At 38.8% G+C, this 24,175-nt stretch overlaps 2 protein-coding genes across 12 annotated transcripts; both read right to left on the bottom strand.

Moving 5' to 3' along the window:
- On the bottom strand, positions 1–8,856 carry LOC143149935 (organic cation transporter protein-like). Of its 2 annotated transcripts, none has more exons than XM_076317816.1 (8): positions 8,107–8,856; positions 5,256–5,439; positions 4,618–4,876; positions 2,476–2,774; positions 2,106–2,218; positions 1,718–1,932; positions 1,189–1,537; positions 1–1,097 (listed from the first exon to the last, which is right to left on the bottom strand). In XM_076317816.1, exons 1-8 carry the CDS (start codon positions 8,436–8,438, stop codon positions 920–922), a joined length of 1,929 nt encoding a protein of 642 aa, XP_076173931.1. In that variant the 5' UTR covers positions 8,439–8,856; the 3' UTR covers positions 1–919. The 2 variants fall into 2 exon arrangements, with proteins under 2 accessions (XP_076173931.1, XP_076173932.1); XM_076317817.1 differs by lacking the exon at positions 8,107–8,856 and adding an exon at positions 5,810–5,908.
- Positions 8,857–17,392: 8,536 nt separating this feature from the next.
- Positions 17,393–23,869, bottom strand: LOC143150339 (uncharacterized). 10 transcript variants are annotated; one of them, XM_076318521.1, is made up of 15 exons: positions 23,561–23,869; positions 22,779–22,963; positions 22,205–22,637; positions 21,983–22,119; positions 21,631–21,815; positions 21,413–21,552; positions 21,210–21,328; positions 20,976–21,099; positions 20,864–20,917; positions 20,574–20,805; positions 20,339–20,479; positions 20,070–20,258; positions 19,899–19,981; positions 19,638–19,814; positions 17,393–19,124 (listed from the first exon to the last, which is right to left on the bottom strand). In XM_076318521.1, the coding sequence occupies exons 2-14, from the start codon at positions 22,960–22,962 to the stop codon at positions 19,685–19,687; spliced, it is 2,151 nt and encodes a 716-aa protein (XP_076174636.1). In that variant the 5' UTR covers position 22,963; positions 23,561–23,869; the 3' UTR covers positions 17,393–19,124; positions 19,638–19,684. The 10 variants fall into 10 exon arrangements, with proteins under 10 accessions (XP_076174636.1, XP_076174635.1, XP_076174641.1 ...); XM_076318520.1 differs by lacking the exon at positions 17,393–19,124 and having other exon boundaries at positions 19,131–19,814; XM_076318526.1 differs by lacking the exon at positions 17,393–19,124 and having other exon boundaries at positions 19,131–19,814; positions 20,864–20,914.
- Between the last annotated feature and the right edge of the window lie 306 nt (positions 23,870–24,175).

The raw sequence follows: 24,175 nt of genomic DNA, 5'->3' as shown, positions 1-24,175 counted from the left end.
TCCAATGATTTTGTCAATTTTATTAGAAAACACTGGCAAATACCTAAGAGTAAAAATAAAAACGAATGTACCCGCCTCGTAACATTTTCGGGCACAAGTCCATGGTACGAATTACTTTTAATACATCGATCTAGAAATTTTTACACGTATATACAGGACCCAATCTCGTGCCTCGTCAAACACCGACCAAGTTATTTATTTGTTCCACGTTTGCTCGAAACGAGTTACAAATTTGCAGTTTTATCACCGATAATATAACGCTGTTGGAAGAGAAATTTCTTCCTCCGCGAAAGATTTGCAAGTTCGCTTGTGAATTATAGCGACGAGAACAAGTACCCCGAGTACCGGTGCCGAAAAACATTTATTTTTGTAACGCGCATGCAGAGTGTAATGGGAACTGGTAATTGCGATCAAACCGAAGCCGTAAAAGTATATAGAACGAACGTGGAAAGTAACAAGGCAATGTCTATCGGTTCGCGAAAGAAAAATTGCAATCTATATATTATACTATTTCTATATTCTCCCGTTTACTTCCTTCGGTCGCTAAAAGATCTACAATATCCTAAAATGAAGAGAAAAATGTTTATTCGACGTATCTTTATCCACGAGGAGGGACTACTTGTAAAACTTCCTACAAGCTAGCTGTTTTCTAGCAGCGTAAACTACATAAAATTTCTAAAAAAATATCTTTCGTTGACCTTTTCACACCGTATGATCGAAGAACCGTTATTGTTACGTTAACGATTAAATTGACGAGTTCGACGATGCTCGGCTAACAAGTTGGATAGTATCGTCGCGTAAAATACCTCGATTCAATAATAGCGCAAGATTAGGCTCGCGTATGACGCAAAAGTTGTTGCAATCTGTTCGTAATCGTTCCGATCGTATGAGAATTAACAATTCGGACGATCAGAATTCGCTACAATCTTTCCACTTCCGTGAACGAGTTGCTGCTCTTTCTCGATCTGACACTCGTACTCCTTATCATACTGCTTCTCATCGTTTCCCCGCGGAGAGAAGCCCTCATCGAGTTCCTCGCGCTACCTCGAGAGAAGGTCTTGAACGTTGCCGAAGACGTCTCCTCGTCCACGTTTTTCCTACGAAAGATTGGAACAAAAACGTTGAATTATCGACGATAATATTCGCCCGATCGATCGCGAGAAACGATTTTGTCAGTTTCGCACTTACCCGTTGATACAAGGAAAGTCCCACATTTTCTGCTCCTTGCCAAAGTCCTCGCCGTCTTGCAACGTTTGCGGAAGGTCCTTGTCCAGCGTTTCCGGTAAAAATAAAGTGACAAGGCCACCCACGATTCCAATGACGCCCAACACCAGGAGCGGGAGAATCGATGAAACCACGTCGAGGTACACCACGAACGGTGACAAAATGCTCGCGACGTATCCCATTATGTGTATCAACGCTACACCCTGAGCTCTGACGACGGTGGGTAACACTTCGGCGGCGTACTGAAGACCGATGTTGTAGGATATGTTTATCCAAAATCGACCCAGAATGGCCAAAGTGGCCGAGTAGATATCTGAAACCGAAATTTCTATGAGAATCCGTAACACTCTTCGTACTTCGCACGCTGTGCAAGTACGTTCAGAATTAGAAAGCTATATTCCATGAAGAATGATTTGTATCACTCGTGATTTCTTTTTGGGAAAGTTACGATCTGTATCGAATAACGAGTGTGCAATAAAACAGTGATACACACTATTCGAAACCGCGGAAGCCCAAATACTGAATATTCCGGAAACGACCAACGATCCGCACGCCAACCATCGTCTACCCCATCTGTCGAGAACGACCGTGAGAAATGTGTCAGCGGGCAATTCAGTCGCTGCCGCGATCGTGAATGTCACGAAGACGTTCAAGCCCAAATTGTCGACGTTCCGCACGTGGCCGTCGAACACCAGAGAGATCGCCATCCTACGGTACAGAAAACATTGGTATACGGTACACCGTATGAAAAATTGCGCGCTCGTCGCGAGAATCGAAAATTGAATTCTTCCCTTCGCAGTCGCACCGTGTCGACGATTATTCTACGAGCAGTTCGTTTACAAATGAAAATCGAATCGGTGTATCGGTAGAGAACTACGTACCATATAACGATAAACAAGATCGTGATCTTCCGCAGTCGCGGGGTTTTAAATAAATCCAGCACGGAATACGTTCTGTCCGCTTCCTCCTCTTTGCAGATCTTCGCGCAAGTTTCCTGTTGTTTCGAAAAATTACACAGATCAACGATACTCCGCTTCGCATAGTCGCGAGTCGATTAACATTTCGCGCAACCATCGCTTTGTATTGTTTCGTGCGAATAGCAAAGCTGAATTCTAGGAAATTATTCTCTCGAATTAAATGCATAATTACTCGAGCTTACTCAAACTCGACCAGTATTTTGTCTCTTACGCGGTTGCACGTCTATTTTATTACACGTACTTTTCTAGCGCGACTTTAGCAGTACTTTTTTACCCGAAATCGCTTGTAGACGTCCTCGGGCACCTTCGTGCCGTTCACTCGCTCGAATTTGTTCAAAATTTCGATGGCTCTGTCCACTTGTCCTTGACTCACGAGCCACCGTGCGCTTTCCGGTACCAACCAAGGTGTCGCCACTGCCAAAACCAGAGGAACCGACGTCACGATGCAGGTCATTCTCCAGTCTGCCAAAAAGTACGCGATCCAAGGTAGAACGCAGGCCGCGAACGTGAAGAACATAGCTATCGACATATTCGCCACGAACGTCCGCCACTTCGGTCCAACGTATTCCAATACTGAAACAAGTGGAGCAGTAATAGCCTTTAGAAACGCATTCCACGAGAAAAACAACGATCGGTGTTTAATAGTCGATCGCTTAACCGCGTTTCAAATATTTCGTTTCCACGAATCCGAGTAATTCGCACACGAGAAACGTTAAATTTCGAGTTCGAAGCAAAATGCGAAATCATAATGTACGCGGTAGTTACGCCGTATTAATGGAGATTCTGAATGAAAAACAGGTCTTTATTAAACGAGTAACGTTATCGTCTCGTTAAGAACAATTATTCCTTATTTCGCGGCCGTATAAATAGTCGTCGTTCGGTGGCAAGAAATTTCCTTGTATTTTCTATTTCCTGTGCCCATTACACAATAAAAGACTTAATTCCTCGCTCCCAACTTATTAAGCCTTAGAGTCACGAGGCGCTGGATTAACAAACTTCGTTAGCCAACACGTGCTGCTCGTGACACGTGAAAGTCACTCGAATGCAAGTTACGGTTCAAGGTCATCGGCGATGCAACGTTTGTTCCGATCTCACGAGTGCCTCGTCTTCCGAAGTGAGTGCAGTCTCCGATAAGGATTTCCGAGAAAGGCTCTGTATCGCCATTGACTGCGAATTTTCACGATACCGTTACGACGATCGCCCAGAGAAACGAACCGATAATTCCCCGTATTTCGTTGCGTCGCGTTTGATACGATCTTACCGACGCATCGTATAGTTTGAACGTTTCGAGTCAGACATCGAATGTTGCGGATTTCAAACGACGAGCTAACTAACGTTGGTGCAACCGTAACGCGCGTCGAATGATTTATTCATCGTTCGGAGAAACAGCGGATTACGCGCGGAAGAAAAGATCGTTAACGAGCAGCTGCCGATTTACGGTGAAACATTATCGGAACCGTAAGCTCGTTCGAACGGTTTGTAATTTCTAATTGGCTACACTTACGAAGCCTCGAACGTAAACGATCGTGGACGTTTCTCGCTTAACGAGATGTTTTCAACGATCGCGTCACCCTGAGGTGTTTCCATTAACGTGCACCATGGCGTGCAACGTGCCTACGAGATTCGAAAAGGAAACTCTCGCGCGTGCATTAACCGTGACCGGATGACTCAAGTCGAGCCCAGAAATATTTACAAGAGCCTCTGGATCTCGACTCGTTTTCACTATCGAAAACTAGGCCAAGCGGTGGGACCTCGAGGCATTAATTGTCCCGTTACGCGAGTTTCCTAATTGCCAAAATGTCCGTTCTCGGCGATCGCGAATCGATCGCGCGCGTAGGCGTCCAGGATCGGCCGCGTTTCGAACCACACGCGAAAGAAGATCGATCGATAGGGTCGTCGGCGTATGTTGCTCTTCGGGCTCGAGAAAGTAAATCGCCGATAGGAAACACGATAGCAATTATTAACTCCGTTCGAACGCGTAATAAATTACATCATCGTCGAGGTCGTAGCCACGTGTATGTATCGTGTATCGTGTATCGTGCATCGAAAGTAGTCGCGCGCATAATTTTGCGGCAACGTATCGTGAAATTCCTCGATCAACGAAACGAATATTAAGTGTCTCATCGTGTACAAGTACTTAGTCTGGAAGGTCTTCCGTCGGCTGGCCTTGATTTCACAATTACGGTAACGTCGGAGGATGCGTTACGCGAACGCAGAGGTTTAAGGAAACGATCGATACCCATTTCGTCCCTGTAACGTTCCAAGATTCCATTTGCCGGCAAAAGTGAGCGCAACTTTCGCGTAACTTCTTGGCTGCGGTGGCACGAGTTTAAAGGACGAAATTACCCAAAGTTCTCGCGCATCTCCGGCGCTATCTTCGATCTGTACGAGAGAACGGTTGGAAAACAAAAGGTACCTAATATATACATCATGGTGAAACAATTGTCGAAAGCGAATCCAACGAAGAAGCGGCACAACGTGAACTGCCAGAAGGTATTCGCGAACGCGGTGGCGACACCCGCCAGAAAACCCATCAGGTTCGCCCCGATCAAAGCCGGTATTCTACCGTACTGATCGGCTATCCAACCGAAGATCAGTCCTCCGAAGATCGCACCGACGAAGAAAACGCTCTGCGCCGTGGTTGGTAAGGCGCTGTAGTCGCAGACCCATTCCAACTGTAACAGAGAACTAGGATCGTTGGCGGCAGCCTCCGACGTATTAAAATCGACTCGGTTCGTTTCTCGTTTCCTCGGAAACTCTTTGCGAAACTCGACGAGGCGTTCCTTTACCTCGAGAAAACTAGGAAAGCCTTCTCGAACGTTGCTCGTCGATTCGCGAACATCTCTCTCTCTCTCTCTCCCTTTCCCTCGGAAATCTCTCGAGAAAGAAGTTTTTCGTTCTCGAAGAACAATGCGAGGCACTCGCTCCTCTCGAGCGAACAAAGGGGCAAGTACGTTCGATCGCGACAATCTTAACGCGGAAAGGGTCGAAAAAGGGAAGAAAGGGAGCGAAAGAAAAATAAGAAGAAAAATTGTTCGAAGGAAGAAATCTCACCTCGGTCGCCACACTCGCGTAAGGAACAGTGGTGTAATTGAATTCCCAACCGTATCGACAGGCTTTCGTTGGCCAGGACGGATCCGCGGTGTTTCTTCCACTTGACAAGATTTCGGTATAATTTACATCGTACATGCTGCATCTCGAGTAACCTTCGCGGCCGATCGGTATCGCCAACGAGAGTCTGAAAGAAAGGAAAAGGGATCACGGTGGTTCAGGGACTTTGACGTCGTTGCTGGTGGTTTCAACAGGTGGACAATTAACAATCGTTTCCGAGAGCTAACGAGTTCCGCGGCGGTCGATTGAACTATTCCATCCATTTATTCGTATTTCTTCCCCGATGGATCGCGATCGATACCTCGTACATTTTCCGATGGAGTTTTTCTCGTCGAGCAGAGATCGGGTAAGTTTGCGAACGTAAAAATACTTTGCGAACACGCGATAGATCGAACGGTGTCTCGCGAGTGGTACGAAAGATTACTCGAAGCCGCGTCTAGACTCGGTAATAACGCTCGACCGTTGGAATCGAGTTTATTAATAATAAGTGTAATTACGGTAATTCGCTAAGAGCGTATTCCTATCCGGTTCTGGTGTTCACGGTTTCAGCGAGACACGGAGTCGCGGCGAACGGTACCGTCGTAACCGAACCGAGCTCGATCACTCGCGTGACTCGGTGGATCCGTAGTTGCTCGAAGAAGAATCGCTTCGGTGTACCACTCGTGCGCAGTAATTGTCACCGTTACACGATGGAAACGGAATAATCGCGAACCGAATCGCGTCGCGATTATGCGTTGAAATTAACCTCGTTGCCGCAACACGGCCTTGATCTTTCCGCGACATCGATCATCGAATTTTCTCGGTTAAAAAACGAGAAAATCGTTATTAAAGTCCGTCGGTTGGTCGCGTCCAATTGTTTCTTCTACAGCTCGGTGATTAATCACTCGCGTCGGCTGACCTTTGCGTGCGAAGTGAACGAACGACGACACGTTGCTCGACGCCGATTGCATTATGCGCGCGTACCTTGTATTTTTCATTTCGAATTTACCGTTAGAAACATCGGCGGTGATCCGCCGCGGCGAGCGAACGGGGGATAGCCGGAAAAATAATTCTTCCGCCTAAATCGATCGCTGGTCGTTCGGTATCGCTTCTCGGATCGCGAATATCGCCGTATCGGGAATGAGGACTGGCGTCGAGTTGCGAAAGGTACGTCCAACGAATACGTGGCTGTCGTTCCATCGCGGCGTTCAATTACCACGCGACGCTGGACCGAGCGTTACGTACTTATTTAAAGCTATTTCTCGCGCGTTCACGCTCTCATTAATTCGCACGAAGGTTCCGCGGTTATCGCTGCATATTTTCCGGTGGACGAACGTGTCACCGATGACAATACCCGGCGCTGCGCGCGCGATCATTTAATTGCTCGTTGTAACACAACACCCCGCAGTTACGAAGTCTCGTCTTCCGTTTCTTTGCGCGCAACGTATTTGTTCGTTTGTCCCGTTTCCACCACCGAATCCACCGTACTTTTCTTCCTGCGCGCCTCGTGCTCGTTATATTTCCGTCTACGTTTGTTCTTCTCGCGCGTAACAGACGTACGTATTATTATGAAAATACTCCTCGAGCCATTTCGTGACAACGTTTTAATTGCGCCGGGCGATTCGTGTCCGTTCCACTCCCGAGTAACCCGTAAACCAGAGGCGGCGACGTTTTCCACGAATAAAACGTGCAAACGAAACATTGCCAACGACGAAACCGAGGCGTTTCTTTTTACGGTTAAACTTTTGTCGGTTCGCTCGCGAGAATATCTCGCTCTGTAATTCGAATCTTCGTTGGTCGAAAGAACGGAGAGGAAAGTTGTCGGTCGTCTCGTTCGTTGTTCGAAAGATTTGTCCGTGTAAAAATGTTCGCCGTCCCTGTACGGCGCGGAGTCCGTGGCAGGATCGTGTGTACGCAACGAATTCGTGCAAACGAAACCGCCGCGGCGCAATTTCGCTCGAGTTTATGGAGAAATTAACGAGTCGTGGCAAACGACCGAGTCCCGTGCGCGATTGTTTGTTTCGTCGATGGCCAAGACGTTCTCGTTAACGTGGAACGCGCGGTGAGAATTTGCGTTACGCGAATCGGCGATTCGTGGAAAAAACGAAAAGGACGAGGGAAAGAGAAAACGGAACACCTCGCGCGAAACTTCGGGAAACCCGGATTCGGTTCGATCGGGTCTGCACAAGTTGGGATCGGTTGTAGCCGAAGTGTTACATTATTTGAATAACGCGAAGGTTGTTAACCCGCGGCGAGGCTTACGCGAGAGCGCGAAACCAGGCGCGAAGGTGCAATCGAGTTACTCCTTTGGACGTTTCGTCATCGGGAGACAGTCGGTAGCCGTCGTTGCAATTTCAGTTTTTAGCCGATGGTGTTGCGCCAGTTGCGTTCGCAGGAACGAGGCAACGATGGAAATACACTTTGGTAGAAATCGCCGCTTGAAATCCAAGAACGGTCTTACGGTATTGAGAAACATCGTTTCGCCGTGAATGTCCGATACCAGCGTAGAGTTTCAGAGAAACTCGCGTCGCCGACGATAAAATCGGTTCGTATTTTTCGAATCGATATCGATCCGGTTCGTCGAGGCTTGTCCGCCTTGAATCTCGAGATCGATCGATTCTTTTCCTTGGTAACGAACGAAGCGGAACGAATTCGTTCGCGCGCATTTTTCGAGGATCTCGGCACGAGACGCGTTGCACAACCTACGAATAAACCGAAAAGCAACGATAACCGTCGAGCCGTGTCGAATATTCGCGTTCGATGGAAACTCGTAGCTGAAATTTAACACAGGAAGAAGCGAACGTGAATCGCCCACCTTTCGTCCACGGGGAGATCCTCGAGTTCCGGTACCCGGCACCAGTGCTCGTTCGGCACGAGCGTGATAAATATCTGCGAGAAATAGACCCAAGCGACGAACGAAGCGAACGGGATCATCGCAACGAACAGAATCCTCTGATAGACGCCGAACTCCCCGACGTAAGGCAGCAGCTCGTCAAAGTCCATATCCCTCGGTTCGTCTTTTCCTTTCGCGGCCCGTGTGGCCCGACGCGTTTCAAGATTCAAGGAACTTTGGCAGGCTGTTACCTCGCTGTCGCGAGCACTGTCCAAACGAGCTCCTCCCGTTTCGAACTTTTCCTGCGGCGGCATCTTCCCTCCGACCTGAGACCGACGATCGACCTACGAGACACGTAACGACGACTCGGTGTTCGATTTTTTCGTTACTTCCCGTCGAGATCCGATCCCCGAGCGCGACTCGATCACCTTTTCTCCGTTGAAATCGTCGTGTCCTCGCGCAAATTACTTCTCTTCGAATACATCGCACTGATTACGTTTCGGTGAACGAGCCTTGGGACCGATCGATTCGCGACGCTTCATTGATAACGGTGCAAGACGGTATCGGGAACCGCGGTCTCCTTCAAAGATCGTTACCGAGCACACGGACGATTTCGATGCCTGGCATCGACATCGCGAGAACCTCGCGGAGGTAACGAAACCCGTAGACGGGTCAGGCTAGTCCGACGTTGCTCGAGAAAAACATTGAAAAAAATGCGGACAAATCCTGACCGAAGAGTTCAGAACTGAAACGATCGGTTCCGTAGCTGGCTATATAGCCACCGACGGACAGGCACTCCCTCTCTTTTTCACCGCGAGCAGATTTCAGTGCTCCGTGAGTGGCATTGAACAGAGTCGCGAATCACATCGATCATCTTCGTCGTTGGGAATCGGCTAATTTCTCTCCTTCCGCTTCTTCTTCTTTTTTTTTTTTTTTTTTTTTTTTTTTTCTTTTTTACCGTCGCGAACGCGTTCCACGTTTCGTTTCGACGAGAGTGGGAACGCGAACGGAATAAAACGAAACCGCAAGCCCTTACAGCGAGCCCGACGATCGCGTCTCGAGATAACACCGCGATACGGTATTGTAAAATAGCTCAAATAGAACGAATCCTCTCCGGTTTATCTTTCTCCGCCCAACTGAGACTAAAATGCTCGTTTTAATGCCCGGGAGTACTCGTATTCCTGGAAACGTTCGGCACGGAGATAGCGGTCGATCGTTTTCTTCTCTCGTCATTGAAACCGGAACAATCCGGACGGTGCCAATTTACCGAGGCGACAACGATAAACAAAAATCTTCTTTATTGCTGAAACGCGCGAAACATGGAACAATCCGAGAAATCTGTTTATCTATTCGCTAATCGTGAGACTTTGAATTTTCTCGCGCCTCGCCGAGATTACGTCGAAGAAAAGGTAGACGACCGACTGCCTCCAACGATTCCCAACGATTGCAAGTTCGACCAACATTGCGCAAAAAAAAACAATACGTATCTTATCCGTATCGACGATAACGTTTCTTCGTGTTCCCTTTCGTCGCGTATTACGCGAACGACCAAATGTGTACCCTCGTTTCGTTTCGAGTCAACGATGGTGCGAATTGATCGAATAAACGGAAAAACACAATCTCGTCGCTTCGAAGACGAAAGTCTATCCGTCAACGAGAAGAAAATTGATAGTTTATTCAAAATACACCGAGACTTCCTTCGTATCGAAATGTTTGCCTTGAAAAGTAACGCTAGAATAGAAGTAAATAGCGAACCGTGACACGGATAAACGTTCTTCGATAAAAAAAAAAAAGTAAATAAAGATATTGAATACCTAACGCGACAAGAGTGTCCACGATCGCAGCGATTACGATCGAATTGCACGCTACACGCGTACATACGTAATTAGAATAATCCATTGAACCTTCTATGCGGAACCTGTTTCAAAAGGCACAGAATACCGTCCGCGACCTGGTTTCTTCTTTTTAATCCTATCTCACCCCTTTCACTGTCTACGCTATGTTAGTCGATAACTTATAGCAATTTTATTAACGAATTTGTGAACGGTTCATCAGAGCGACGTAAACTTTGAACAAATCCGAATTCAAATTACAAAGAAAGAGACGCAGACAATTTCCCCTTTCCTGATATCGAATCGTTCGATCGAATTTGGACATAATCCGATAAATGTTAGTAACAATCGCGTTGATGAACAAACGTTCACTAAATTCGACTCATAATTTAGGATCGCGCAAAGAATAGCAGGAAAAGAATCTCCGTGTTATCTTAAAAAATTATTCCATGTTACTAAACGTAATATAAAAATTATATCTGATCGACTAATAAAACAGTTAGACCAAGTTCAGAGGATTAATGACAAGAAAATTGCAAAATTCCTTAATAAATTAATTTTGTGTTGCATATAATCCAAGTGGCGCAATCTCTGGCAAATCGGCCAAGTTTGTCGAGAAATAGTTTCTCTCTGCAGCGCTAGATTCCGACACGAGGACTATATTCGCACTTTAGCAGGTTTAAAACGCTTTTTTACACGCATAAATGGGAAATTGAATACTTTAGATGCTAAGAATTACTCAATTCGTACGATACAAGATCTAACGATTGAAAAATTCCATAATTTTTTATAAATATGTATATTATCTTAAAAAATTAGTCAATATTACTAAACGTAATATGAAAATGATATCTGACCGACTAATAATACAATTTAGACAAAGTTTGAAAATCAGGCCAAAATTTTAGAAAATATCAGATTTTGAGACTTTATATCAAGAGAATTATAAATAAGATGCATTCTGTAACATAAATATTCGGAACATGCGTAAATGTTAATAACAATCACGTGGATGAACAAAAATTCACAGAAACGTTTCGCTTTCGCCGATTTCGCAATATCTTGATGTTTATTTATCATAATTATTAACAACCATCGTACGACCATAGTTTAAACAATTATTAACAATGTCCTAGTACAACTAATGGCTTGAGAGCCATCAATTTCTTAAAATATTCGTTAAATCGAACAAAGACAATCTAAGTAACCGTGCGATAAAATAAATGAATATTTCTCTACGTATCGAAATTACATGGATTGCCATCTATTGGAGAAAGTGTTAAACTACACTTCAGGTGTGAAAACACCTGGTGGAGAAACGCTCAAGTTTGTCGAAGAATTGTTCTAATTTCCACCAATAGATGACGCGACGAGCATAATTTATCGACATTACAGATAAGTAATTCCATTTGTATGATATTCCCTACCGTGCGATAGAATAAATAAATATTTCTGTACAAACTTTTGTACGTATCATCTTTCGAATGAATGTAAAATTAAACGAAATAAGCATAATGTAATTTCTCTGCATTCTAGCCTTCCTTTAAACATTTAAAAAAATCTTTGATACCTTGAAATCAAGGCTACACGTATCGATTATCGACTCACAAGTGTTTATCACGATGACTTTTCTATATAGAAAAGCGATTAATCGAGTTTCAGCACTTTTGAGTAAAAAATACAACTCCTACGCGTATTGTGTAAATTATGAGAATTAAATAAATGTTAAATTATTGCACTAAATAGACAATTATTACTTTCCATGCTTTAAAATTTTACGAAACAAGTTTTTACTTTGAATCTCGATCAAAATCAATTTCTATAAGTATAATCATTTGTAATGCATAAATAAGATACATATTGTTGGATTAATATTGGGAACATGCATAAATGTTAGCAACAATCGCGAAAATTAACAAATATGTTCTCCAAGAGACGGCAACCCATATAATTACCACGTTACAAATGTTTGGAATTGCGCGTTCAGAACATATTTGCATGCATACAAACAATAATTTCGATATGTAGAGAAATATTTATTTATTTTATCGCACGGTAGGAAATATCATTCGAAAGGAGATACTTATCTGTAATGTTGATAGATAATGCTTGTGGAGCCACCTATTGATGAAAGTCAGAACAATTCCTCGACAAACTTGAGCGTTTCTCCACCAGGTGTTTTCACACCTTAAGTGTAATTCACCTCTTCTCCAGTAGATGGCAACTCACTTCATTGCCGTGTGACATATGTGTGTCACTGAGCGTTCAGAATATGTATGCATATGTATATGCAAACCATAATTTCGATAGGTAGAACATGTTTCTCCCCCTACGCGATTCTTATTAACATTTACGTATGTTCCCAATAGTAATGTTAGAATATGCATCTTATTTGTGCGTTGCGAACGATTATATAAACTGCACAAATTAATTTTAATTTCGTAAAGGGACAAAAATTCACAGAAACCGTTCGCCTTCACAGATTTCGCAATATCTTGACATTCTCCTTGAGATCCAAATCGGAATATTTCGTTGAAATCCAATCTACATTGTCAAAACTAAACGTATCGATTATCGATTCACATGTGTTCATCACAATGATTTTTTTATGTAAAAAAGGGATTAATTGAATTCCGGCGCTTTTAAGTAAAAAATACAACTTCTACGCGTTTTGTGTAAATTATAAGAATTAAACAAATGTTAAATTAATCTACCGAATAGACAATTATTACTTTCCATGCTTTAGAACTTTACGAAACACGTTTTTACTTCGAATCTCGATCAAAATCAATTTCTATAAGTTACTCAATCATTTGTAATGCATAAATCAGATGCACATTCTTCGATTAATATTGGCAACATGCATAAATGTTAATAACCATCGCGAAAATGAACAAACATTCACCGAAACCGTTTGCCTTCGCAAGTTTCATAGTATCTTGATGTTTATTTATTATAATTATTAAGAACCGTCGTAGGACGATAGTTTAAACAATTATTAACAATGTCCTAGTATAAATAATGACTTAAAATATCATTTCGTTGAACTATTCTTTGTTCGCGATGGAATTTTTGATTGAGGTCCAACCGACATTGTCAAGGCTACACGTATCGATTATCGATTCACGAGCGTTCATCACGATGATTTTTCTATCTAGAAAAGCGATTAATTGAATTTCGCCGCTTTTAAGTAAAGAATACAACTTCTACGGGTATTGTGTAAATTATAAGAATTAAACAAATGTTAAATTAATGTGCCGAATAGACAATTATTACTTTCCATGCTTTAGAACTTTACGAAACACGTTTTTACTTCGAATCTCGATCAAAATCAATTTCTATAAGTTACTCAATCATTTGTAATGCATAAATCAGATGCACATTCTTCGATTAATATTGGCAACATGCATAAATGTTAATAACCATCGCGAAAATGAACAAACATTCACCGAAACGGTTCGCCTTCGCAAGTTTCGCAATATCTTGATGTTTATTTATCATAATTATTAAGAACCGTCGTAGGACGATAGTTTAAACAATTATTAACAATGTCCTAGTATAAATAATGACTTAAAATATCATTTCGTTGAACTATTCTTTGTTCGCGATGGAATTTTTGATTGAGGTCCAACCGACATTGTCAAGGCTACACGTATCGATTATCGATTCACGAGCGTTCATCACGATGATTTTTCTATCTAGAAAAGCGATTAATTGAATTTCGCCGCTTTTAAGTAAAGAATACAACTTCTACGGGTATTGTGTAAATTATAAGAATTAAACAAATGTTAAATTAATCTACCGAATAGACAATTATTACTTTCCATGCTTTAGAACTTTACGAAACAAGTTTTTACTTCGAATCTCGATCAAAATCAATTTCTATAAGTTACTTAATCATTTGTAATGCATAAATAATATGCACATTGTTCGATCAATATTGGCAACATGCATAAACGTTAGTAACAATCGCGGAAATGAACAATCATTCACCGAAACCGTTCGCCTTCGCAAGTTTCGCAATATCTTGATGTTTATTTATCATAATTATTAAGAACCGTCGTAGGACGATAGTTTAAACAATTATTAACAATGTCCTAGTATAAATAATGGCTTAAAATATCATTTCGTTGAACTATTCTTTGTTCGCGATGGAATTTTTGATTGAGGTCCAACCGACATTGTCAAGGCTACACGTATCGATTATCGATTCACGAGTGTTCATCACGATGATTTTTCTATCTAGAAAAGCGATTAATTGAATTTCACCGCTTTTAAGTAAAGAATACAACTTCTACGGGTATTGTGTAAATTATAAGAATTAAACAAATGTTAAATTAATATACCGAGTAGACAATTATTACTTTCCATGCTTTAGAACTTTACGAAACAGGTTTTTACTTCGAATCTCGATCAAAATCAATTTCTATAAGTTACTCAATCATTTGTAACGAATAAATAATATGCACATTGTTCGATTAATATTGGCAACATGCATAAATGTTAGTAACAATCGCGGAAATGAACAATCATTCACCGAAACGGTTCGCCTTCGCAAGTTTCGCAATATCTTGATGTTTATTTATCATAATTATTAAGAACCGTCGTAGGACGATAATTTAAACAATTATTAACAATGTCCTAGTATAAATAATGGCTAAAAAGCCATCAATTTCTTGAAATATTCGGTTGGATCGAACAAAGACAATCGAAGTAACGATAAGTCACCTTGTGGTGGGTATATATAGAGGGCCCGATTTTCAAAAATTTCATTCCACGGGGAGCCTCCGAGCTGGACGGAAGTCTACATTTTAGGTACTTGGAAGGAGGAGGGTGGCTGGAGGAGGGGGTAGGAGAAGGGAGGGGGCCTCTCTTGGTAACCGGCACCGAACACCGATAGGCAGTGGTCAGGACTGGCGAACACTGTGTCAATCCTTTCTTCTTTTCTCATTTTTTTCTTTGTTTAATTTATTCTATTTCTTCTCTGGTTTTAATTTGTACTTGTTTTTCCATGTTTATTTTTTCGTCACTGCATCGTTTATTTTCTCCGTTACCGCATGACTGTATTTAATCGCTAACCAACTTCATTTCTATTTTCTATCATGCCTTGACTTTAGCTTTTTCTTAGGTAGGCAGAAGAGGACTTTGTCGTCGCATCCCCCATGGGATCTTTAGTTAAATTTAGAATAAGTTAGTTTTAAGGCTACCATGTACAAATATCTGTGATATGCCGAGCAATTATCCAATACTTAGCTTATTTTTGCTCGCTTCCTCGTTCCTCAGTCTGTGTAGGTGGTGCGAACGGTCTATCGCCGTCTCTTCCGGTGCGTCCGCTTCCAGAGAGGGCATGTTGCGAACGCAGGAGCAGGCATTTTTGCCGGTCCCTGTGAAAGCCTCCGGGATAAGACCCTCTCTCTGTGAATCTCACGTGAGCCAGGTCCTCGCTTAGCGGCTGGCTCTGGAGTTTGGAGTAACGGGGCACTCCTCTAGGGGAGTGGTGGCGTCGCTCGTTTTCTCTCGAATCGGACCCACCGAGGGGAAACGGGATAGACCTAGTAGGACCAACTCCACGGTTCGCGTCGCGTCGCGTCGCGTCTTTCCCAATTTTGCCTCATTTTCTCCACAGTGTAATTGCTCGACAGAATTAAACCAGGAGATCGAAGGAACTTCGATTCCTCCGATCTCTGCGGTTTAGTAACTTCGTTTGTATTGTACATCGAGGGAGATCGATGGATCTTTACCTTCATGTACGAATCCCTGTGCTCTGCCGAGCAATTATCCAATCTTTAGCTTAATTTTGCTCGCTTCCTCGTTCCTCGGTCCGGTCACCACTGCTTCTTGTACAAGTAAGTGACCGGCCGTGTAGGTGGTCGGAACGGTCGATCGGCGTCGCTCCCGGTGCGCCCGCTTCTCGAGTGAACATGCCGCGAACACAGGGGCAGGTATCCATGCCGGTCTCTGCGGAAGCCTCCAGGATAAGACCCTCTCTTTGTAATCCTCCGTGAGTCAGGTCCGCGCTTTGCGTGTGCTCCTGACTGCGGAGTTGGGAGAAATGGGGCATTCCTCCTCTAGAGGACTGGGGGCGTCGCGCGTGTCCTCCTGAAATCGGGCCCACCGAGGGGAAACGGGATCGACCTAGTAGGACCAACTGCACGGTTCGCGTCGCGTATTTCCCAATTTTACCCAAGTTTTCCATAATGTAATTGCTCGGCAGAACTAAACCAGGAGATCGAAGGAACTTTGATTCCTTCCATCTCCTCGGTTTAATAATTTCGTTTGTATCTTGCGTCGAGGGAGATCGATGGAACTTTGATTCCATCTATCTCCCTCCGGGTCTCCGCTCGCAGCAACCTCCGCGTGGTGAGACCTGGTAATCGGTATTACTCGCGGCGATCGATAATGTTTCGTCGCGGGTAGTACCGAGCTAATTGGCTGCGCATTTAAAATATTATTTTATGATATAAAACTTTCTTAACGAGTAAAATTGTAATGAAACTTGTACAAAATAAATTCATTACAAGTAACCGAGTACCTTTCTTCAGGTGTTGTATTCTGTCTCAGTTTTGTCTGTATGTGATATTAATTACACTTCGTTCTTTCCTATGTCATTTATTTTGAATAACTTTTATTCTGACATTTTAACAATATATTGATACAGTTAACATTGTATTAGATTGCCATAATAACATACATAATTTATATTCTTATAATTCACGAAGGTATATAAAATTATTGTTTTTTAATGTACATATTTAATAACTATATAAAGGTACGTATCCACTAATTCGAATAGTGTGGGAATAAGATTTACATAATCAGTTTGTCAACATAGTACAAATACATGCATTCCTTTCCTTTTCTTCATAATTTTTTCTCAACATATGTATGTATACTACAATTTTGACAGTAATTTAATTTATTTGGAATATGATTTTCTCTGAGAAATTGTATGTATATCTATATTGTTAATAATATATTTAAGTGAAATCACATGCATTTGCATTTATATAACATAAAATTTAAAAGTATCTCAAATATTGAAATAAACTAAATTAAGTCCATTTAAATGTTAAATGAGATAAAATGTCTGCAAGATCTTTCTATTAATTACTCTGAATCATTGTCAATAATAGCAGTACAGTGAGAATTTCTTAATGATAATTGTATTACTGAGAAACATTAAACAATCAAAAAATGACATGTTTGAACATTCACTTACTTCGATACACAATCATTCGAATTCTTTCAGTAACTTTAAAATATAACAGAACCATTAATTTAAATAAATCATTATGAAACCCCAAAGGCAGTTTTTATGTAAAATATTTACAATAAATTTTCAATCAATCGAATAATTAGTGATTACTCCTAACAATAATATATGTATGAAACAAAGTGTATTTTTTATGTTTAAAGATATCCAATTACATACCATGGTAAATATTCGAATAAAATTTTGTACAATTTTATATATACTCGTGGATCTATTGAAAATTAAATTATATATATATTTAATATTATAGTTAGTCAGAAGCAATAGGTACCTTTTATTTTTAAAAAGAATTTACACGAGTGTATAGATCAATATTGTAATGTTTGTTTCAATATATTAGCTGCATATACTTAAAGCAATTTAATTCCTGATGATTTAATTTCAATAACATTCTTTAAATTTTTAATACAACTTCAAGAGTATTATACATTGCTCTTAAACTGGTTCTTCGTGTAGAAAAGATTACAAATATTGGGAACCTGGTGAACAATCATGTTTCACAATTATGATTCAGTATACTAACGACATGAAGCTTATCAATTCGTTTTTTGTATTTTGGTATTGGAAGTTCTGTAGTAATAAATTTGATCACTGCTTTCTACGTTCGGCATCGTTTTGATTATATCATGATTTAATAACTACTTACAATTCCAATATTATGTAAAACTCGCATCGTGAAATAAATGACTTTTGCGACAGTTTTTTTATACTTTACAACAAAGCTTTGATTTCATTGGATGGTTCAAAATATATATATTTGTGTTTCATTTAAATAGCATTTAATGTGCTTAGAATGAACTTTTAAATAAATATGATTTAATATATTCTTTAAATGAACATTCGATGTAATTTTCATAGAAACTGGGCGTTAACTGTCCTCAAAGATAATTGAGTATTTAATTTAAATATAATTTTTTAGTCTTTGGCTTAGCTTTGCTAATTAGGCTGTCTTAATTCAATGGCCTTTAATTGTTGACTTAGTTTGGCGTTTACTTTATACTATTTTTCCTTTCTAATGTTACACTCAAAAAATCGTCACATAAACACAATATTTACTGCTAATAATAAGATGAGAACTGTCAATCGTACTGATGTTTCTTTTTTTGGTATAAAAATCAAGGACATTTATCAGATATCTTTACTTTGAAAAGGCATCTATATTGTTTGTATAAGAACGAGTGAAAACAATCTACTCGACTTTCTTTTTAAATTGCAAATACACTTTGTGAAGATTATTATATCATGTTTAATAAATCGAATCAATTATTGATTTAAACTCTTAAAGTTACAAAATTACATTATATATGGTCAGTATACTACGAAAAGTATTCTATGTAATACTACTGCACAATAGTGTATGCGAATACACGCGCGCACGCACACGCACACACATCACCCACCCGCCTGCCCACACGCACACACACACACATACACACACACAATATTACTTTGTTAATATATACAATAATAATATACAGTAGCGTCACATAGTATTAGTTACAGTATGTATTTCTTTAACTATACTTACTTTTTAGAATTTTTCTACAATATTTTTATATTTGTTCATTATGCTTTTTCATTCCTGACTTAACTTAATTTTTCATAAAGCTTTTGAACTATTTGTAAAATTTTGTGTTTTTCTATTCATTACAAGAATTTTGAAAATCTAACCAAAAGCAGAATTTATTATTTTAATACCTTTTTATATATTCCTAGAATTATTCAAATACATTTTTTTTAAAAAGCTTATATAATATAAAAACTTATGAAAATGTACATAGCCTCAAAGAATTGTTTATGTATGAATCGTAGTTTTTCAATATTTTCAAAAATTATTAAAATACAGTTAGTATACATAGACTTTATATTGATATATGTAGCACCCAGTAGAATTACTGAAACATAGGAATAAAGTACTTTTGCATGATTCTTATTAGTTCACATTTTTTTATCTTAAATTAAAAAAGATTCACTATATTAGCGATTACCCCATGATTTCAATAACAACATTTTTTTGTATCACACATAATAAAACAATAGGATACAAAATCTCGTGAAGGCATTTGCCACTTCAAATGCTTGATATAATCAATTTCTTGTCATCTGAAGTACTATACACGCAATAAATCGTCGAAAAAAATACAAATTTTATCAATACAGTAACGCACAATGAACAAACCTAACATTTCTTATGTACAGTATTATTAATACCCATGAAATGAATACAAGGATAATAATGTTAAATCAAAACAAACCTCTCCTACAACTCCAGGAACTTAGTTCTGTATAGTTATTGATATTTTGATTAGTCACAGTAAAATTTGTACATCAACATTCATAGTAGTGTCAGAAGAAGGTTTACCCATGAATAAAATATTTCAAAGTATTTTATAAAATGCGGATATTACCTGATCATACTTAAACATGAAAATAGATGGGTAAAATCGATCTTAAACTATGCAGTGGTGGCAAGCTCCTTGTGTAGAAAAGTATCAATATCCACTCGACATATAGGACAGCGTTTATTAGTGCACAACCACTGATCGACACAGTCTATGTGAAATAAATGCATGCATGGAAGCCTCCTATACAACAAATTAGAAAAACCATAGTTGCTAAAAATAATCTATAACAAAATATGTATTTTTTATGAATATAATAATTTATACCTGACACTTTCATAGTCTTCAAATTCAGACAAACATATAGCGCACTTCTCAATAGCATCTTCCCCATTCTCGACTTTCTTAACCTGCAGAAATACGTAGTAAACATAAATAATATAGTGATAATATGATAAGGAACATATACAATAATTATTAATACTCGTAATTTATTACCCGTTTGTACTTGTGAGGGAATGTATGACTTTCGATCGATTCTTGTGTTACTGCACAACCAATATGAGCCATACGCCGCAAATCAACGAAGCGCATATAATCTTCCAGAAGCAGCGACATATGACGCGCTGGTGTTGAAAGTGGCATCAAGGGCGGCAATGGCATCATATCGTGTGCACCAGACTCTTGCTATGTGTTAGGAAATACATGTGTAGCATTTCGAAAATAATAAAACAGACCAGTTCAACATATCGTAATCAAAAACATACCATATGGGGATGAAAACTGATATGAACGTGATGCATATGTTGCGGGACTAGTGGTCTTTGACGTGGGCGATAATGATGGAACATATGAACTGGCATAGAAGGCAACATTACTGGCGGTATTGGTTCCATTTCTACTAGTTCCTGTAAAAGCACAACAATTTTAAAACATTCAATTATAAATACAAAATTCAATGCTAAGATTAAATAATGCAAACTTTATAGAGTATTAAATTACCATTACAGGTTGCACAGGACAATTTGGACTATAACTTGATGGACCTCTAGCTTCTGGATGACTATAAACAGTAGGTTGTTGGGGTGGTGGTAGAATTGGAGGTGGAGGATAATTTTCTGCAAATGTCATATTTTCCGAGGCATTGTAACGATTATTCGGAGTATTAGCGTTTCCATTGTTACACGTGTGTTGGGTTGCTTGATGCATATGTGGACCACACGACGTTGTGCTACTAAATATGAAAATTATTATGTAATGTGAACTATTAAAAATTTATTCGTAGTACTAACGTGTAATGTGACGAAGATCTTGCATAGAGGCGTGGACCACACGACGTTGTGCTACTGAATATGAAAATTATTATATAATGTAAACTATTAAAAATTTGTTCGTAGTACTAACGTGTAATGTGACGAAGATCTTGCATAAAGGCGTCTCCTGTGTATTTCTTGCATGCGCTGTTGAATAAGCCATAGTCTTTCTTGTACCGGATGCATTCGTGTTCTCGACATTCCCGTTGGACCATCTATAAAAAATTAATTCTTTTATACATTACAAATATTATCACATTTATTAATTCTAATATCAATTGTTTAATGTTTCATTATGTTGTTACAATCTGAAAAAAGATTTTACCTGGCAGTTGACCATATCCTACAGGTATAACTGGAATTGGAATTCTGCAATTGTGATGCATACATCGACCATGATACATGTAGTCTGGTGAACCATGCATACAATAAGAGTTGTTCCCACTAAAATGATTATTAAGATTAACAAATTATACGAATGATAATTAACATTGAATCGATATATGATAAAATGTTTATAACGTTTACCTATGTACATTATCTGTTGTCCATGGATTTACTACAGAAGTTGTTGGAACAGATGGGGTGTGTTCTTCGTCTGATTCCACGGTTAAATCAACCACAGTTACTGGACGATTACTTTCTTCATTATTTTGTACAGAATTCTGCTAAATAAATGTAATATGTAATAAACAACTAATGTAAAATGTACATAGATTTCACCCAATATAAGTAAACTTTTTTACTTTATTATTGTGATTTACTGTTCCAAGAACTTCAACAGAGCCACCTTCGTCGTCACTACTAGTGGCGTCGTCACTACTAGTGGCATTGTCACTACTTGTGGTGTCGTCACTACTAGTAGCATCATCGCTACTGGAGGACCAATCTAATTGTAGATCTGGTGCTGATGGTGTATCATCATGTCCTACTTGATGCAAACAAATATCATCTATGAAAATATCTTATTTAAAAATCTAGCTAATATATTATTCACATGTAACGTAACAACAACCTAGATTATAAATATTACCATACATACATACATAACTGATCTTTGATTTATATAATATTAATAGTAGGAAAATATAAATATACTTGTACGAGTAGAGTGTTCCTGAGTATTAATTGCATTTGGCAAAATTGGATGGTATAAAGTATTGGTATCATTGGCAGTATCATTTTCACTATTCTGCATAACTCTGTTTAAAAGATTTCTATCACTGGTGGTTGATCTAGTTGTGTTGAAAATAAATATAACACAAAGAAATGCAAGAATTAATAAATAAAATCTAATTTTGAGGTACCAATATCTCATACCTATTAGAAACACTATCTGATAATCTTGATGGTCCAGCTATATTTAAACTATCAGTTTGTTGATCGTTTACCGATTTGTGTTCCTCATGCTTTTTACTTTTATGCCTTACTGGCGGATCTCGTTCGTGTAAAATTCTTTTACGATAATTTTCACAAGATCTCTCTTCACATGCATTTCCTAATTGTCGATTGTGAGATTCGTGTTTTGTGCTTCGGTCTTGTCTATTTTGGCACATATTGCAATTTAAACGTTCGGGTTGCCAATAATTATGAGAATCTCCTGCTGTTTCAGGCCCAGTTAAATAACTTCCAAAAACAAAATTACTATCTGAAGTAGAATGATGTGGTCGATTTACATAAGGATTGATAGGAGCTAATTCAGATTCTTCTATGTCGCTTTCCGCAAATAAATGTTCATATTCCATCTCATTAGCTGTTATGAAGAAATTATTGTTGTATAAACACATAAAATTTTTGTTTAATAATTTTACCAAATACTTGCTACATTGAATATATAAAATATGAAAAAAAATGCTTCCATATATATGTTGTGTTATTAAAATTTCATTTGTACCTGAAGTAAATCTTGATTGCGGAGAAGGATCGACTGTAGATGTAAATGCTGTATCAAATATATCTGCTAAAGAAGTAGAGTTAGCTTCCACAGACTGTGTTGTAGATTCTCCATGAAATAAACTATTTGGTTCTTCAGTTTTAGTCTTACACCAAACTTTTTCAGAACTTGTACTTTCTTCCATCCTATATTATGTGCTTAATTAATTATAAATCATTTACAAATGATTAACATAAATCTAAAGATTACTACCACAAAGATAATAGTATAGAATTAAAAAGTATCCTCTTCTACAATCAATACATATTTATAATATAAATACTTTGTATCATATCTCTCCTAAACTTATAAAATTAATCATATAATAAAAATAAATATATAATTGATTTAATTATTCATCACACAGTAGTGAAATAGAATAAAACGCTAAAGAACTACAAAAACGTAGTATTGAAATAAAAAAAATATACACATCATTTTTATTTCCTATTGATTTGTTCAAACTTTCTATCTTCATTGAATATATTTCAAATGCATACGAATATCGGCCAACAATGCAATGAGAGATAATTTCATATCACATAACTTGTAGTAATGTTAAATGAAAATTTTGTATAATGTTGGAAGTAGTACGATCGAAAGAGCTAAATTTCAGAAAATTATTTTTTTTCGCGAAAATATATCCGACAAAATCAACATTTTGAGTAGATTTTATTATTCGATTTGTGGGCACTTAAAACAATATCAGTCAGAAGCATTAAAAACTATGAAAGTATGCATACCTTGCAATTTCGTCGATGATTTTGTAAAACGATAAGGCTCTCTTCACCACGTCATTTTTATCGAGATATTTATTTTCTATACCCCACTGTGATTTATGCCGTACTATATAGATACACGTCAATATTAGTCACGCAATTGTATCACTTGGAATTTCAGTAAATTTTTAATCCATATAAAAATTTCGATATAATTAAATTCTTATGTCAGTAATAACAATAAAATCGAAAAAGGATTTACGTAGACTTTCTTTCGGTAATCTACATTTGGCAACTACGATACCATCAATCGTATCTTTCGTTAACTACGCTCAATTTTAAGTGATCTCCGTTGATTATGCAGCATACTACCTTTCCATGGCATAGAACTGCAATTATGTTTGTTCCCACAGTCGCAACATAAGTTTAATATTCATATACTAGTATACGTTTCACAAAATTTATTTGACTCCTTTTTCTACCACCTTATTTTAATTTCCTATTTTAATAGATTTTATATTTTTATTCAAAATGTATGGATTTCATAAATGAATCTACAATGCATCGGAATACATTTCAAAGCATATATAGGAGTAAAGTCAATTTCCCTATTTCTTTACCAATGAAACGATTATAAAT

This window comes from Ptiloglossa arizonensis, chromosome 8 (genome assembly GCF_051014685.1).
Source record: "Ptiloglossa arizonensis isolate GNS036 chromosome 8, iyPtiAriz1_principal, whole genome shotgun sequence".
Lineage (NCBI taxonomy): Eukaryota > Metazoa > Arthropoda > Insecta > Hymenoptera > Colletidae > Ptiloglossa > Ptiloglossa arizonensis.
Note: the sequence above shows the minus strand (reverse complement) of the source record. Positions and strands in the feature narration are given on the sequence as shown.

Bases quoted from the DNA above. Each gene is read 5' to 3' on its own strand.
- LOC143149935 (XM_076317816.1), bottom strand. From the start codon at position 8,438: ATGCCGCCGCAGGAAAAGTTCGAAACGGGAGGAGCTCGTTTGGACAGT. The intron at 2,775-4,617 runs GTACCTTTTGTT...CACTTGTTTCAG, and splicing joins CACCATGATGTATATATTAG to TATTGGAATACGTTGGACCG. The intron at 2,219-2,475 runs GTAAAAAAGTAC...TCGAAACAACAG, and splicing joins ACGTCTACAAGCGATTTCGG to GAAACTTGCGCGAAGATCTG.
- LOC143150339 (XM_076318521.1), bottom strand. From the start codon at position 22,962: ATGGAAGAAAGTACAAGTTCTGAAAAAGTTTGGTGTAAGACTAAAACT. The intron at 20,806-20,863 runs GTTAGTACTACG...TTTCATATTTAG, and splicing joins AGATCTTCGTCACATTACAC to TAGCACAACGTCGTGTGGTC. The intron at 20,480-20,573 runs GTAATTTAATAC...GTGCTTTTACAG, and splicing joins GTCCTGTGCAACCTGTAATG to GAACTAGTAGAAATGGAACC.